A 16,918-nucleotide genomic window follows, 5' to 3' on the forward strand; every position below is an offset into this window, starting at 1 on the left:
ATCTGTGCGATTGGGTAGTCTGCGCCAAGCTTTGACCACGATGTCTGCTATGGTGACGAGTGCAGCATCAGGTATGGCTAGCTGTTGATTGAGATTGGAGTAATGTCCTGATCCTGTGAGCATATCTTCTGTGGCAAGTGGTGTTGCACGTCTGGCTGCCACTTCTTTCCACTCTTGCAGGCACAGAAGAGCATCTGTAGGCGACAGGAAGGTGCGAAGTATCAACTTCCAATCAGATGGCAGAAGTCTACTAGTGGACAGTCCTTCAAGTAAACTTCTAGTATAAGGAGCTTGAAGTCCATTTTCGCGGATGGCTTTTCGCAGTTCACGTAGTGTTTCAAAAGGAATAGCTTGATATCTTGCAGGTTGTCCTCCATTGGCACGAATAACTGGAAAGATGTGCATTGGATCAGCACTAAAGTCTATTTGTCCCAAAGCTGCTTCTAAAGCTTGAGTTCTGCAGATGGGTTGCATTGCTGTTGGATCTGTAGGTGGCATCAGTGAGTTTAAATCTTCTTGATGCTTTCCAAATGATGAGCCACTAGATGGCGCTAAAGAGTCTTTGACATCTGGATGCCTTGAAGATGGCTGACTATGAAGACAAGATGGCTGACTTGAAGTTGGATGAAGACAAGATGGCTGACTTGAAGTTGGATGAAGACAAGATGGCTGACTTGGAGTTGGAGCATAAGGTTGTTGGCTCTGTACTGCAAGTCCTGGCATCTGGATCATCATTGTTTGGCTTTGCTCTTGTCTTGGAATCTGCATTGGCATTGGAGGTGCTGAAGGGTTGGTAAATTGCTGTTGTGCTGCTTGCATTGAAGCTTGGATTGCTGTTGATTGGAAATCAGCTTGCTGCAAAACTGGAGCTGCTGGCTTGAGCGCGGCCTGCAGGGCAGCAGGGTTTGCTGGCAAAAAGGCTGCTTGCTGCTGCTGCTGCTGGATCGCTGGCAAAAGCGCGGCTTGCGATGGAGGAAGCGGGACCGTTGCTTGGAGCGAGGTCCGCGGCTGCTGCTGACTTGAAATCGCTGGCTGGTAAAAGGCCTGCGATGACTGCTGAGCGACTGGCGGTGGGGCAGTCCGCGGCGGGGCTTGAAAGGCCGACGGCGTCTGCTGCACCGGCACAGGCGGCAATGAATCTGGCAACGACAAATTGGACAAGGGCGAGTGCATGTACGACAACGGGGCCTGAACTGGCTGCTGCGAGGGGGCCGAAAATGGCACAACCGCAAGCGGCAGCACAGGGGCACTATTAAAAGCAGTATTTCCTAAATTCACTGTTCCATTAAGCAAAACATTTCTTGGAGCGATTTGTTGAAAGCAGTTTCTTACTTTGCTCCATACTAATTGTACAGGAATTCCGATTTTCGGGTTGGCCATAAATTCTAACCCGATCCTTTCCCATGAAGCTAAATCTTTCGTTCCTTCCTTAGGGACCCAGGGACAAATTTCCCCAATGGTTTTAACTAAAAGCTCTACTTCTGATTCAGAGACAGGGTGACCATTTCTTTTCAAAAGGTACAATAAATCTTCACAAAATTTTACTTGAGCAGTTGAGAGTGAGGAGCCCATTTTTTAGCACTTTTCCAAAACTTTTCCTCCCCCACCCGTAGGCTTCTACTAGGGGACACCGGTTCTACCCGTAGGCTTTAACCGAAAAACCTGGCACCCGTAGGCTTTAGCCAGAAAACCTCCGCCCCCACCCGTGGGCTTCTACTAGGGGCTACCGGCCCTACCCGTAGGCTTTGACCGAAAAACCTGGCACCCGTAGGCTTTAGCCAGAAAACCTTTCCCTCCCACCCGTAGGCTTTTTCGGGAGACACCGGCCCTACCCGTAGGCTTTGACCGAAAACCCTGGCACCCGTAGGCTTTTGCCAGACCCTGGCACCCGTAGGCTTTTGCCAGAACCCTTCCCACCCGTAGGCTTTAGGGAAGACCTTATCCTGCCCGTAGGCTTACACTAAACTCCTTGCCGCTCTACCCGGGGACCCCTTGGGGCAAAAATACACGCGCGCAATTTCTATTTACAGTACTTTGTGCAAGCGGTGGATTCGCGCTACTGCAGCGAAATCCTGGATAAACCGGGCCGTTATACCTCACCTCTCAATGTCTGTTTCCGAGCCACTTCCGATATGTTGCTTTCAACCGGAGTCTTCGTGGAAGCGATTTTTGACTACGCTTTGCCTCACACGGGGCACCACTTGTCGGGGTTTGGGTGCTGGAGCTCCTCGTGCACGGCCTTGGACTGGTTATGCACGAGGCACCAGTTGCGGGGAAAGCGGCCAGCGTTCCGCGTGCTTTTGAGCACGGTCGCCGGCCAAGCCTCACAGTCTGAAGGATGATGAGTAAGCCAATTGAAGACTCTGGTGGTGTGTGAGTTCCTAATTGCCTTCTTTAATGAAAAGTTGCCTTGTGAAATAAAATATATACCCTGACTCTGAATAGGCGGACCAAATTAAAGAAATTAAAATTTTTACTTTACTCCCCCCTTTAACCCCAAAGGAAGACAGACACCGGTTGTATCTTTAGTGGCTTCGGCAGAACCCGCATAGGCTCGTCCCCTAAGCTAAGTTCCCCTAAGCTTAAAGACCCTGCGCGCCCAATCTTCCGCGAGGCTAACTAAATAAACTAAAACCGAAATATCTTCCGCGGGCCTAACCCTAGGCTAACCTAAAAGAAAACCTAACTAAAACTAAAACCGAATGATCTTCCGCGATCTAACTCTAACTAAAGAAAAACCCATCCAACCCATCCAGCCCGCTCCTAGTCCCTTAAACTAAACTTGACTTCAACTAAAACCCAACTAAAAGAACATGAACGAAATCCTCTAAAAGAACGTGCGGTCTCGTGCCTAAGCGGGGTGCCTCTGCCTTTTATTAGGGAACAAACGTGACATCATCATTAGTACTTTAACCAATAAAATCACTGTTACTGCCCTCCAAAAAGGCGGGAAGCAAGTTTAACGCTCATTAACAACTTTGAACATGACCGGATCTACAAAATAAAGGCGGATTAATCTCATAAGTGAACCACACTATTCATTCATGCTTTCACTTTCGCTTTTAGGCGCAATTATACTAAAAGTAGACCTTGAAAAACTTATAAAATAACCAAATAAATATGAATCCATGGCGGATCCGTGAAACGTATTCCGACAACATGTCACCTGGTGTCCCAGTGAAATGCCGTGACCTGTTTTTGCCCACTCAGCTGATCATCAGGACTTACAAAGCACTTTTACCTGCCTCACATCTAATGGCATAGATGATGCCATGTGGGCAAAAACAGCCTCATGGGCCAAATGCAAATAACTGGTAGGCCTGATTAGTCTCAGGGAATGCTAGGGTGAGGTTGTTGTAGCTTCCCTGCCCTCATTGGTTGCTCTAATATCCAATACCCTCCATTCTTATTATTCCTGTTTTGTGTTAAAAATTTAAGAGGACACTGACTAGGCATGGGTAAAACTGCTGTCTCTAAAGAACAAGAATTATCTTGAAGCAGCTCTTCTTCAGAAATGCCATGTCAAAAGTCAAGTCTTTTGATATTACTAACATTTTCAGTGACAGGTTCTTAGGAAAGGTGAGATCTCTTCCCCAGCAGTAGAATTAAATTAGGTGCGTTAGTGGCACTAGTTCTAATTCCCATGTTTTTTAATGGATAAAAGGGACAGATATTTGTTGAGTCATGGCCAATGAACCTGTAATGGTTGCACATGAATATTTGACTATTCTTGGAAATGCGAAAGTCATAAGAAAAAGAAAATTGCACTGTTGTAATGAATCACATTTTCCTTTAGCAAGATCAATAGTGTAGCAATAGCATCAAACGTCCCGGGAGGGAAGGAGGGAGAGAAAGCATGCTGCACTTTAAAATATTGGAATAATGGACTCGGGCAAAGGCTTGAATATAAAGCGGGAATTTCTTGATCTAAACTTGTAGTGCAAGGAAGGAAGGAAGTTTTTCAGCACTTGGTAAGATACTTTGCATATGGGATGCTGAATATATTGTTTTCAAGAACTCTTTTCTTTGTACAGACTATGATATCCAGATTGCTATTGTGGAAGCCCTGTTCAGGATAACGTTGAAAAAGTGGAGAGTCGATCTTGTTCACGACTGGTTTGAAGATCAGTACCTTGCTAAGGCTTTTAGAGAAATCAAAGACAGAGATTTTGAGACAGTAAGGGTTTTTGTTTTTTCAGCTACTAGTTTTTGCTAATCTTCAAATGTATAGCAACAGCGGATTTTTTTTATTTATTTTTTTGGAAAGAGTATAGCAAACTGGTTTCTCTCCCTTTTCACTGAATTAATGGATGTAATCTGTTAACGGTGCCTTCTCAGTGAAGAAAATCAAGCATTGCTGGTTGTCTTTAAAACAACTCTGAAATGGATTGATTTGTGATACTCAGGCCTTCTCAACTCATTTTGCGTTTGTACGGTGACTTATGTGCCACTGGGAAGAGCATGCAATGTTTGTTTTTTATTTTTTTTAAAGGAATTGGTGTTGGAACAATTTTTGAAAAGAATTGTCACATTCTGCTTTGCTTCCCCCCCCCCTCTTGAAGGATTCCAGGTTATTTCTTAACGAACTGAATGAAAGACTTGGAGATAAAAGAAGGTAAGGACTTGCCACAAACATGCTCACCTGAGAGAGCTGGAGCACCCATTTCTCGCAAGCTTTTGCAGGTTTTGTTTACCGACTCTATTTCTGGGCTTATCCACAGAAGTAACTCCCTTTGCTTAAGCTTCTAAATACCTTGAAAGGGCAAACTTTCTTTCAGAGGAGATGGGAGATGGTTTATTCATTTGTTTTTCAATATTTTTTTACCCCGATTCCATTGTTGTCAAAATCTGCTGGGCATAGCTGTCAACTTTTCCCTTTTTTAAAGGGAAATTCCCTTATTCCGAATAGGATTCCTCGCAAGAAAAGGGGAAAGTTGACAGCTATGCTGCTGGGTGTTTCCCCAGCGGCATGGAAAGGGCTATGCGACCACATTGGAAGCTGGAAGTCATGTGTGCGTGTCTGCTTCCCATGCCATTGTTGTCCCCCAGTGAGACGCTGGCTCAGGAAGTAACCATATTGGCAACCTCTTTCACTTGATACGCTGATATGATTGCCTTGGTAGTAGTGTGGAAAGGAAAGGACCTTACTTAATGAAGTGTGAATTGCTGATGGGGCATGGGAAGAGATGCGGGCCCACCTTGTTTGCCATGGCAGATGGTGTTGATGTGAGCTGGTGCTGACCTGCCTTAAAGTTCTCCAAACAGATGGGCTAGCTTAGGCTCAATCACCACCTCTCATGTTCAGTCTTGCTGTAGGTCATCGCTAACTTGGAGGCCTGCCACTGCAATTGTACATTCTGATGCTGTGAGAGAACAGCATGCGCATGTAGACCACAGGGAGTCAACGGGTCACCCTCCAGATATTGTTAGATCTCAGGTCCCATCAGCCCCAGCCAGCATGCCCTGTGGTCAGGGGTGGCAGTAGTCTTAGTCCAGTAACATTTTTGTAGGACACCAAATTGACTACCCCCAGCATGCATACGGTAACACACCTGAGACATGTTTGTACTCGTCCATTTCCATGCTCAGGCTTGCCGGCGTTGTTTGTGGGGCATTTTCTACCTGTTTGGGCTGTACATAGCATTGTCTGCTTTAAATTAAAATCTTGCGAAAGGCATTTATTATTATTATTATTATTATTATTATTATTATTGAAAGATTTTTCATAGGTAACAAAAGTATATTCAGTGTCTGTTTTTACGTCTTAGCATCCTTCATACAAATCAATGACAGTCATTTTGAGACAATTTTTGTTGTAGATAATGTGGGGGTGGAGGCAAAGTGGGGAGGGGAGAAAGTTTGGAGGGAGACAGGCTGTTTCCATAGCTATGAGACAGGGGAAGCAGGGGTCGGAGCAGATTGTATTTGAGACCGATATCCTAGTGATGAATTTGTTCTTTTGCAGGGTTTGCTCAGTTCCATGCAAAGCTGCTGTTGCTGATACAAACCAGGTAATGCTTAAAAATCGCTGTGATATTGCATTAAGCTTGATCGTGCTTAATAGGGCTCCTATGGCCTTCTTCAGGTGTTCTGCATCTGAGCAATGTAAATAAATGAGAGGGAGGTGGTGGGGAGCAGCATGCCACCTCCATCGTTGTCTTGGTTGCTGTCTACAAGTGGGAGGGCAGACTTCTGAAACTAGAAGCTTCCTGTCCTCTTAGATGCTCCCCGAGTGTTTTTAGACTTCTGATTCTTCCAGGGACCTAAAATGTACAGGAGGCTCTCCCTTCTATCTCACAGAAGACCACTAGAACAGAGTCCTTGATCCTGCTTGAAATCGGAGGGGGGGGGGACTACTTGCTGAATTGTCAGTGCTTTTTTACTCCAAGCAGCTAACTCTTTAACTATATTAAAGCTGGCTAACTTGGGAAAACCTGCATTTTACACTGCAGCTGTCCATGTGCAGCAAAGGCTAAGCGGCTTCGTTTCCCTTGCAAGCCACTTTTGGGGGAGATGTTTTGGGAGAGATGGAGAAAGGAAGGCTTAACCACAACCCCTGCTAATTGGTGCTGGGACCCCCATGGTGGTCAAAGCAGTACTCATGCAAGGGAGAGTGGGATAGTCATGGATTTGTAACATATGTGGCTTGTTTCCTGTGTTCTCTAAACCATTAAGCAATATATTTACAATTTGTAGAGGGGTAAACATAAGTGTCTTACGACGACACCTTGAAGATGAACAAATGTGGCTTAAGCTTTCATGTACTGAAGTCCACAGGTTATCGAGTTTTTCCTTTCTTTCTGAAAGCAAGCAGAAAACTTTCCTTTTCCTTTCAAAGTTAAAGAAACCAGCTGATGACAAACTAAAGGAGTTTTGGATTGACTTCAATTTTGGAAGTGAGAGCATTACTTTCTACGTGGACAACCTTGAGGTAAAAAGAAAAGAAAACGATAACGAGCCCCCTTGCCCTTGGCTGCTCTTAGCTGTATTAAAATAACGGACACAATTTTACTTCAAATATCCTTTCAGGGTGGTCTTTGGGAGTCGGTGAGGTTGGCAAAAGAAGCAGTTAGTAGCTATCATCTGACAGGTGAGACTCTTCATACGCTCAAAGGAAACATATATGTGTAAACTGAGCTTGTGCGAATGGAGAGAAATCTTAGTTACTGTTGACAGGAAATAGACACTTGCTGTATGAATCCAGATGTGAAGCAGGAAGAGCGTTTTAGATTCTTAAGGTGTTTTGTGGCTTCAGATTTAAGAGAGCCTCCTTCTGGATTTTATTTTTTTTGCTCTGCTCTCCCTAGTTGTCCCACTCTGTGTAGATGACAGGAGCGGCCATCTTGCCACAGGCAAATAATGGTAACTTTTGACATGTAGGGAGAAGATAGCAGATATGAAAAAAAAACACCATGAGGTTTTCTTGGGTTTGGAGAAAGGTTAAACCATTATTGCAGCTGCAATTGTTTTTGTGGCCTGCCTTTGTGGTGCCTTATTTATGCTGTTTGAACAAAGTGTTGGCATCTTCTAGAAAACATGCATTTTTCTTTTTTTCTAAAGAGGAAGGGGGAGAAAAGATTCTTAAAATGGTCTTGAAGGATCCCATGGCCATCAACAAAAAAGAAGTAACGAAGATACAAATTCACTTTGATAGCCAGTTTGATGTGTTGACACAGCTCTTCAATGTAATGGGAAAGGACAAAGTGATGGCAAGTATTTCTCCTCCCCCCCCTTCATTTGATCTTTGTTCAGAACTCTTCTGTGGTCTTGAATTTTGTGTGTCATGTTGGTTCACTTTATTGGCATTAATAGGTCAGTTGTATAATAATAATTGGTGTTAATAGGTCATTTGTATAATAATAATAATAATAATAATAATAATAAATAAATAAATAAATAAATAATTTATTGTTTGTACCCCACCCATCTGGCTGAGTTTCCCCAGCCACTCTGGGCAGCTCCCAATTGGTGTTAAAACAATGCAGTGTTAAATATTAAAAACTTCCCTAAACAGGGCTGCCTTCAGGAGTCTTTTAAAAATAGGATAGCTGCTTTTTTCTCTTTGACATCTGATGGAAGGGTGTTCCACAGGGTGGGCGCCACTACCGAGAAGGCACTCTGCCTGGTTCCCTGTAACCTCACTTCTCGCAATGAGGGAACCGCTAGAAGGCCCTTGACGCTGGATCTCAGTGTCCGGGCTGAACGATGGGGGTGGAGACACTCCTTCAGATATACAGGACCGAGGCCGTTTAGGGCTTTAAAGGTCAGCACCAACACTTTGAATTGTGCTCGGAAACATATTGGAAGCCAACGTAGATCTCTCAGGACCGGTGTCATGTGGTCCCGGCGGCCACTCCCAGTTAGCAGTCTAGCTGCCGCACTCTGGATTAATTGCAGTTTCCGGGTCACCTTCAAAGGTAGCCCCACGTAGAGCGCATTGCAGTAGTCCAAGCAGGAGATAACTAGAGCATGCACCACTCTGGTGAGACAGTCTGCAGGCAGGTAGGGTCTCAGCCTGCATACCAGATGGAGCTGGTAGACAGCCGCCCTGGACACAGAATTAATCTGCACCTCCATTGACAGCTGTGAGTCCAAAATGACTCCCAGGCTGCGCACCTGGTCCTTCAGGGGCACAGTTACCCCATTCAGGACAAAGGAGTCCCCTACCCCCACCCACCCCCTGTCCTTCAAAAAGAGTACTTTTGTCTTGTCAGGATTCAACCTCAATCCATTAGCCGCCATCCATCCTCCAACCGCCTCCAGGCACTCACACAGGACATTCACCGCCTTCACTGGTTCTGATTTAAAAGAGAGGTAGAGCTGGGTGTCATCTGCATACTAATGAACACCCAGCCCAAACCCCCTAATGATCTCTCCCAGCGGCTTCATATAGATATTAAAAAGCATGCGGGAGAGGACAGAACCCTGAGGCACCCCACAAGTGAGAGCCCAGGGGTCTGAACACTTATCCCCCAACACCACTTTCTGGACACAGCCCCAGAGAAAGGAGCAGAACCACTACTCCTAACAGTACCCCCAGTTCCCAACCCCTCTAGACGGTCCAGAAGGATGTTATGGTCAATGGTGTCAAAGGCCACTGAGAGATCCAGCAGAACTAGGAAATAGCTCTCACCTTTGTCCCTAGCCCACCGGAGATCATTGACCAGCGCAGTCCCTTCCAGGCCCCGGTGACAAAGGTGGTTCTGATAGATTGCAAACCACCTGAAAGAGTCTCCTCCTCTTGTTTTCTGCAGATGCAATAGAAACGGTGAAGAAGGTCCTCTTCACCGTTGCCATTGCCACTTGGTAGGCTCAATGTTGAGCTCTAGCCTGTGTCCGCTCTGATTCAGAATGAGTTTTCCGCCACCGGCGCTCTAGCTGTCTCAACGATTGTTTCATCACCTGCAGCTCCAGGGAAAACCACGGGGCTGTCCGGGCTCCGTGCACAACAAATAAGCACAACTAATACCTGCTCCATTTGCCTCATGTTATAAAGCACTGGCTGGTTGCTTAATAATAACAGCAAAGATTGGAAAGCTGCAGACTCTGAACTTGGCAGCCATTTTTTCATTTCCTACAACTTATATCCATGAGCGAGTGCTTTTCCTGGATTAAACTCTGCTTTTCCAATAACTTAATTGGACAGATAGTGCTTAACCAAGATGACGATTACTGCAGTGGAGATCAGCCACAGCAAAGTACAATAGGTGAGTGTCTTTTGAATGTGCCAATATTAGTATCCAAGTCAGATGTGATGCTTAATTGTAGCCTTCCTGGCTCCTCCGGCCATTTGATGCTAGATGTTTGGTAACCAAGGAGAAAGTGCTCTTCCTTGTGGCATCTTGTGGTTGTAATTCCAGGTGCATCCCAATGAGGATTGCCTGGTTCCAACTGTGATTTATTTATTTTTTGTGCTGAGCAAAGTCGTCTTGTATTTGCTCAGGCGATCGGCATGTTTTATAATAGCCGGTCAATTATGCGTGTCTTACAGATTCACTGATTCTAACTGTGGTTTTGGCTATTGCTTCTGTGATTTGTACTGAATGCTTTTTGTTGTTGTTGTTGTTGCTCATCACCTTGAGGAGTTTTGTACTGGAGGGCAGCCTGTAAATTTACTGATAGCCTATTAACTGGTCTCACCCATGTATGTACATGTCCTCAATCTTAACTTTTGCCATATCTTGTATATAAAGATCCCCATCTGTACAAGAGCAGCAATTTTAGCCAAAAAAAGAGGACTCTTTCTAGGCTTTCCCCCCTTTTGTGTTGGTTTAATTTCACAACTGTTTTGTGTGCTTCTTCCTTGCACTCTCTTGGCTATTGCTTCAGGAGACTTGAGTGTGGAAGCACGATTATTCTTTTTAATATTACACACACACACACACACACACACACACTTATTGATATACCTGTAAACACATACAGAATGCAGCCCTTGTTTTTATTCAGCCCTTGTTTTTTCCCCACAACCGGAGTTCCCCGAGATTGAGAAGACAGAGTTGCATTGCTGCCCCTTCGCCTTTCGACAGCTGGCATTCCAGAAGCATTCCTTTTTAGAGTTATGCCTCCCTATCTTCACAGGGAGAATTAAACAAAGGGTAAATTGAGATTTGGGTTGGGCTTTCCCTTGGTCTTGGCGCCACGCTTCATTTGCAGTAAGAGCCATCTCTCTTCCTGTGTATTGGGGTCAAGGGTGTGTTTTTTTAAAAAAAAACACATGGCTTGTGCAAATGTTTTTGACGATAGAAATAGTTTGTGCATCCGAAGCATCCCAACTGAACATGCCCGACTGAGCCAGTTTTCTCAATAAAGAAGTAATTGACAAGTCAAGATGGACCATGGCAAAGAGGGGCCAGAAGTGTGGGGTCTATGTGTGTGGTTGGAGACTTCATGTCTCTTCTGTTTACATCCTGAGTATGTTTACATCAGGGACTGTATGGGTGGCACCAGAGCTAATCATGGAGAAAAAAAGTCTTCTAGGTTAATTAATCTGGAATATATGCCTCCTTGCTTTAGTTTTTACCATAGCTGCCTCTTTAGAGCCTCGTTCAAGTCTGCTCAGAAGTTAACCCTCTGAGTTTGGTGGAGTTCATGTCAAGTATTTTTTTTTCTTTACTACAACTAACCAATACAGCTACAGTACTGGAAAGCAAGTGAAATTAATCATTTGTGACCAGGGTTTTCCCCCATCCAGAATGGAAGCCTCCCCTCCCCTCAGTTGAGCAGCCTCAACCAGCCTCTGGCTGGTGAGGAGATACCCAGAGCCCGAAGATTATCCTCTTTGAGCTCTGGGGTGGGTCTGCTGGGGGAAGTGCATTCTGGCACCCTTTTTCTGGGGGGACAAAGCACTATTTGAGACTGCAGTGTGACATAGAGTGTAGAATACACACACATATACAGTGGTACCTCTGGTTACGTACTTAATTCGTTCCAGAGGTCCGTTCTTAACCTGAAACTGTTCTTAACCTGAAGCACCACTTTAGCTAATGGGGCCTCCCACTGCCGCTGCACCGCCAGAGCACCATTTCTGTTCTTATCCTGAAGCAAAGTTCTTAACCTGAAGCGTTATTTCTGGGTTAGTGGAGTATGTAACCTGAAGCGTATGTAACCTGAAGCGTATGTAACCTGAGGTACCACTGTATATGCATTACACTTCATATAAATGGTAGACAGCTGGGGGGGAGGCTTTTTCCTGTCCAAACCATACAATTATGAAAAAGTTTATATTCTATCAAATTAAATGTGGCTCCTTTTGATAGTTCTGAAACTGCATAGAAAGAGGGAAACAATTTTCAAAGCTGGGGGGGGGGAGAGGAATTTTAAAATGGGAACTCTGGAAGGATGGCAAAATGGGGCAGCTTCTGGAGGTATTGGGGTGTGTGGAATAAATTGCATTTGTACCCTTAGGCAACAACATGCCCATGTTTGGCTTAGAAGATTTGTCTATAGTGCTGATTTTTTATTATTATCTATTTTTTACAGTGGTAAGCAGACATGTGGAGAGTGGAAAAGATCTTGTGGGTTCAGATTCCTTATTGAACGTTTCAACATTACTGCCGGTTACAGCTACATCTGTGAGTATATTTGGGGACAGCATTTGCGAGATGGGGTTCTCACAGTTGCTGGGTGCCCAGCTTTCTGTTATTTCCTTTGCTGCTGAATACAAGTGAATACAAAAATACATAGAGCCATGACTCTTAATCTCAGGGTCGTGGGTTCAAGCTCCATGTTGGGCAGAAAGATTCCTGCATTGCAGAGGGTTGGACTTAGTTCCCAAAAAGTTGTTGTTGTTGTTCAGTCGTTCAGTCGTGTCCAACTCTTCGTGACCCCATGGACCAGAGCACGCCAGGCACGCCTATCCTTCACTGCCTCTTGCAGTTTGGCCAAACTCATGTTAGTAGCTTCGAGAACACTGTCCAACCATCTCATCCTCTGTCGTCCCCTTCTCCTTGTGCCCTCCATCTTTCCCAACATCAGGGTCTTTTCTAGGGAGTCTTCTCTTCTCATGAGGTGGCCAAAGTACTGGAGCCTCAACTTCAGGATCTGTCCTTCTAGTGAGCATTCAGGGCTGATTTCTTTGAGAATGGATAGGTTTGATCTTCTTGCACTCCATGGGACTCTCAAGAGTCTCCTCCAGCACCATAACTCAAAAGCATCAATTCTTCGGCGATCAGCCTTCTTGATGGTCCAGCTCTCACTTCCATACATTACTACTGGGAAAACCATAGCTTTAACTATACGGACCTTTGTCGGCAAGGTGATGTCTTTGCTTTTTAAGATGCTGTCTAGGTTTGTCATTGCTTTTCTCCCAAGAAGCAGGCGTCTTCTAATTTCGTGACTGCTGTCACCATCTGCAGTGATCATGAAACCCAAGAAAGTGAAATCTCTCACTGCCTCCATTTCTTCCCCTTCTATTTGCCAGGAGGTGATGGGACCAGTGGCCATGATCTTAGTTTTTTTGATGTTGAGCTTCAGACCATATTTTGCGCTCTCCTCTTTCACCCTCATTAAAAGGTTCTTTAATTCCTCCTCACTTTCTGCCATCAAGGTAGTATCATCAGCATATCTGAGGTTGTTGATATTTTTTCCGGCAATCTTAATTCCAGTTTGGGATTCATCCAGTCCAGCCTTTCGCATCATGAATTCTGCATATAAGTTAAATAAGCAGAGAGACAATATACAGCCTTGTCGTACTCCTTTCCCAATTTTGAACCAATCAGTTGTTCCATATCCAGTTCTAACTGTATCTTCTTGTCCCATATAGAGATTTCTCAGGAGACAAATGAGGTTATCCGGCACTCCCATTTCTTTAAGAACTTGCCATAGTTTGCTGTGGTCGACACAGTCAAATGCTTTTGCGTAGTCAATGAAGCAGAAGTAGATGTTTTTCTGGAACTCTCTAGCTTTCTCCATAATCCAGCGCATGTTTGCAATTTGGTCTCTGGTTCCTCTGCCCCATCGAAATCCAGCTTGCACTTCTGGGAGTTCTCAGTCCACATACTGCTTAAGCCTGCCTTGTAGAATTTTAAGCATAACCTTGCAAGCGTGTGAAATGAGTGCAATTGTGCGGTAGTTGGAGCATTCTTTGGCACTGCCCTTCTTTGGGATTGGGATGTAGACTGATCTTCTCCAATCCTCTGGCCACTGCTGAGTTTTCCAAACTTGCTGGCATATTGAGTGTAGCACCTTAACAAAAAAGCACCCAAAAAGTACATTGCTGCAAAGAGGGTGGCAAAAAAAACCCCAACAGATTTGTTGGGGCAGATGGGGGAGGGAGGAGGATCTTGATAATTAATTCACTATATATTTCGGAAAGTTGTTTGCTTGATGTGCATTTGTATGCCTCAATTTTGCATGATGGTTCCTGAGATCAAGGAACAGGTTTTCATCTATGTTTGGATACAGTGGGAGCCATTTTGAAGCAAGTCTATGGCCCGAACCTTTCAAAATGGAGCTGATTTTTTTGTTTGTTTGTTTCTTAGAATTCCTGAGCAAAGCCAGGTATGAACCTGCTAGCAGTATAATATTTGTTTATCCTGGTTAGCTTTCCCAGTAAGTCCATACAAATGCTACCACACGTCATTGTTTGGCCCTGTATATATGAAGGACTATCTCTACCCCCATCGTCCAGTTCTCAGGGCCAGTTCTCAGGGCCTTCTGACAGTTCTTTCACTGTGAGAAGTGAAGTTATAGGGAACCAGGCAGAGGGCCTTCTTGGTAGTGGCTCCTGCTCTGGGGAATGTTCTCCTGTCAGATATCAAGGAGATAAACACTGATACAGTTTTTCCTAAGAGATCTTAAAGCAGCCCTGTGTCGGGAAGTTTTTAATGTTTGATTATGTTTTTAAATCTGTTGGAAGCCGTCCAGAGTAGCCGGGGCAACCCAGTCAGATGGGCGCGAGGTACAAATAGTAGTAGTAGTAATAGTTAATAATAGTTAGTCAACCTTTAAATGCTATACATGACAAAGCTATCTTTAGCCATCTCACCCCTTGCCTTTTCCTGTAAGACCAATTGCAGTCGTTAACAGTCGTCAACAGGTTTTCCACACCTATCAGCTGATCACCCATTCCCACCACCCTTCTGAGTAATACCCCTCCCCACTCTCTCACTATATATAAGGGTCTGGTGACTTCTGTTTCAGTGTACCTGAAGAAGTGTGCATGCACACGAAAGCTCATACCAAGAACAAACTTAGTTGGTCTCTAAGGTGCTACTGGAAGGAATTTTATTATTTTTTATTTTCTTTAAATGCTTGTATTAGTTACTCATCACCTGAAAGAAGAAGAAAATCTAGTTATGTAGGACTTCCCTGATTTTGCCCAAAGGCAACTCTGCTTAAAAGCCTGTTTCCATCTCTAGCCTGGAAAAATACATTTCTAACTGGTGTAAATATCTATTTTCTTACATCTCCCAAACATACATTTATAAATGTACTCTGTTGATGCTCATCCACCACCCCTCTCTTTCTAGCAGAAAATCATTGTTCCTGCAGATGCCACTGCAACTAGAGAGAGTCAACTGACAGGAAAACAAAATGGCAGCCAAGGTCAGAATGGTTCTTGCTGTTTCCTCTTCCAAGGCTGCAATCCTAACCATGTCTGCTCAGAAGTAAGTCCCCGCTTAGTTCAACGGGGCTTGCTCCCAGATAAATGAGGTTAAGACTGCAGCCTGTGTATGATTACTTCACAAGAAGGTTATTATTTAAACCAGTAGGACTTGCTTCAGAAAGTAAATGAATTTAGGGTTGGGTTTCTAGCCTTGCATGACATTGTAATGTTTATAAACTCTTGCTGATTTAGTTTTCTCTCCCGTTTCCAATTGAAAGCTTCTGGTGATGTAGGTGCAGTTTCTGGAACAAATGCTTTGAAAACTCCTCCGCCATTGAACACAAGCGCATCGAAAGCCTCTCCGCTGAGACGAAAGGATAGGGCTGCGTAAGTGCAGCCATAGAGATCTCTATTAAAAATACAGTTTTATTCTGGAATGTTCAGTTGTCTGGCGGTCCATCTGACTGCTTTGCAGCTTCATCGATTTATACAGAAAGTGTCACTGTTTGTGCGGCAAACTTTTAGACCTGGGTTTGTTTGTTTTTTATAATATTTTATTTTATTTTATTTTATGCTATACTACAACAAAACAAATCCAACATACATTCTCATTTTTCAATTTTGGCTGACATAGCCATGACTTCCCTCAGACCTTCCACATGGCTTTCAAAATTATATCTTAGTATTATACTTCTTTAATCAACCATTGCTTACATTGTCATAAAATTCCTGCTTACTCTAACTACCATACTTACAATAATATTTCTACACATTAACTACAAAACTTCTTGAAGTCCTATTAGCGTATTCAATTGTAAATTGTCTTTTAAATAATTCGTAAACTTTAACCAGTCTTTGATGAATTTCTGGTCCCGCTGTTCCCGGATTCTTCCCGTCATTTTATCCAGTTCTGCATATTCCATCAGTTCCAACACTTATTATACATCTTTGCTAGTTTAACTGGGGTAATATGCCATCTATACATCATTTTTAACATATTTTCTTTTATAGAAGTGCATGCCGTAAATTTCATTCCTTCCTTCCAAAGTTTTTCCCAGTCCTCTAGCATGATGTTATGTCCAAAGTCCCAATGAATCATCACCGACTTTACTTCTTCATCTTTCAAGTTCCATTCCAACAGCATTTTATAATTAGACCTGGGTTTGGACTTGTGCTTTGTACGGGGAAAAATTACGAGGCATCTTAACAAGGTCGCTTTCTCTCAGCTAACCGACTTCATGGGGATTGTAATGAAAAAGAATGTATGTTTGTGTGTTCCCCTACAGTATTTGGAAGTCCATAACATTGGACCTAAGTATCTTTACTTCAGAGAAAAACCCCACTGAAACTGGCTGGGTATCCTTCCCAGCAAACTTGTGTTAGGATTAACATGTAAGCGATCTTTCCACAGATGCAATTTGGTTCTGTTGGCCTTGGGATGACAGCTCTGGCATATAATTCTTGCATGTCCTCCTTTCTGCTGCTTTTAGTGAGCCAAGCATGGAAGGCGAATCACACCTGCAAGGTATAAAAACATTTCCCGCAGAGGTGGACTTTACGCCTGCACCGGGTTGCAACAGTACGGATTTAGTGAAGGTAACTTGGATTTTTAAACTTGGTTTCCTTAGCTGGTTCCAAACATTTTAATTCTTTGCTTGTGTTCTGTTTCACTTGATTAGCTTATTGATTTTTTTTATTTATTTAAGGGACTTGCAACTCACCTTTTGAAAGGTTTGACAGGGGGTGGGGTGGCTTAGCACTGCCAGTCATACAGTAAATGTGTAGTGGGCTGGAATGGAAGAAATTTTATATAATTGATTTATGACATTAAAACACTGTTATTTCCTTTGATAACTGGCCCTACTTTTG

General features: G+C 43.8%; 1 protein-coding gene across 1 annotated transcript in view; it reads left to right on the forward strand.

The window, feature by feature from the left end:
* The window catches only part of SYCP2L (synaptonemal complex protein 2 like), a 29,399-nt gene extending 13,959 nt beyond the window's left edge, over positions 1-15,440 (forward strand). The window contains exons 10-19 of the mRNA XM_033154651.1: positions 4,035-4,177; positions 4,563-4,615; positions 5,966-6,011; positions 6,839-6,931; positions 7,030-7,090; positions 7,561-7,709; positions 9,647-9,707; positions 11,983-12,074; positions 14,973-15,048; positions 15,328-15,440. Of these exons, the coding sequence (XP_033010542.1) occupies positions 4,035-4,177; positions 4,563-4,615; positions 5,966-6,011; positions 6,839-6,931; positions 7,030-7,090; positions 7,561-7,709; positions 9,647-9,707; positions 11,983-12,074; positions 14,973-15,048; positions 15,328-15,440 (887 nt within the window). The remainder of the gene's footprint in view (positions 1-4,034; positions 4,178-4,562; positions 4,616-5,965; positions 6,012-6,838; positions 6,932-7,029; positions 7,091-7,560; positions 7,710-9,646; positions 9,708-11,982; positions 12,075-14,972; positions 15,049-15,327) is intronic.
* The last annotated feature ends 1,478 nt before the right edge of the window (positions 15,441-16,918 follow it).

The sequence above is a fragment of the Lacerta agilis genome, chromosome 7 (assembly GCF_009819535.1).
Source record: "Lacerta agilis isolate rLacAgi1 chromosome 7, rLacAgi1.pri, whole genome shotgun sequence".
NCBI lineage: Eukaryota > Metazoa > Chordata > Lepidosauria > Squamata > Lacertidae > Lacerta > Lacerta agilis.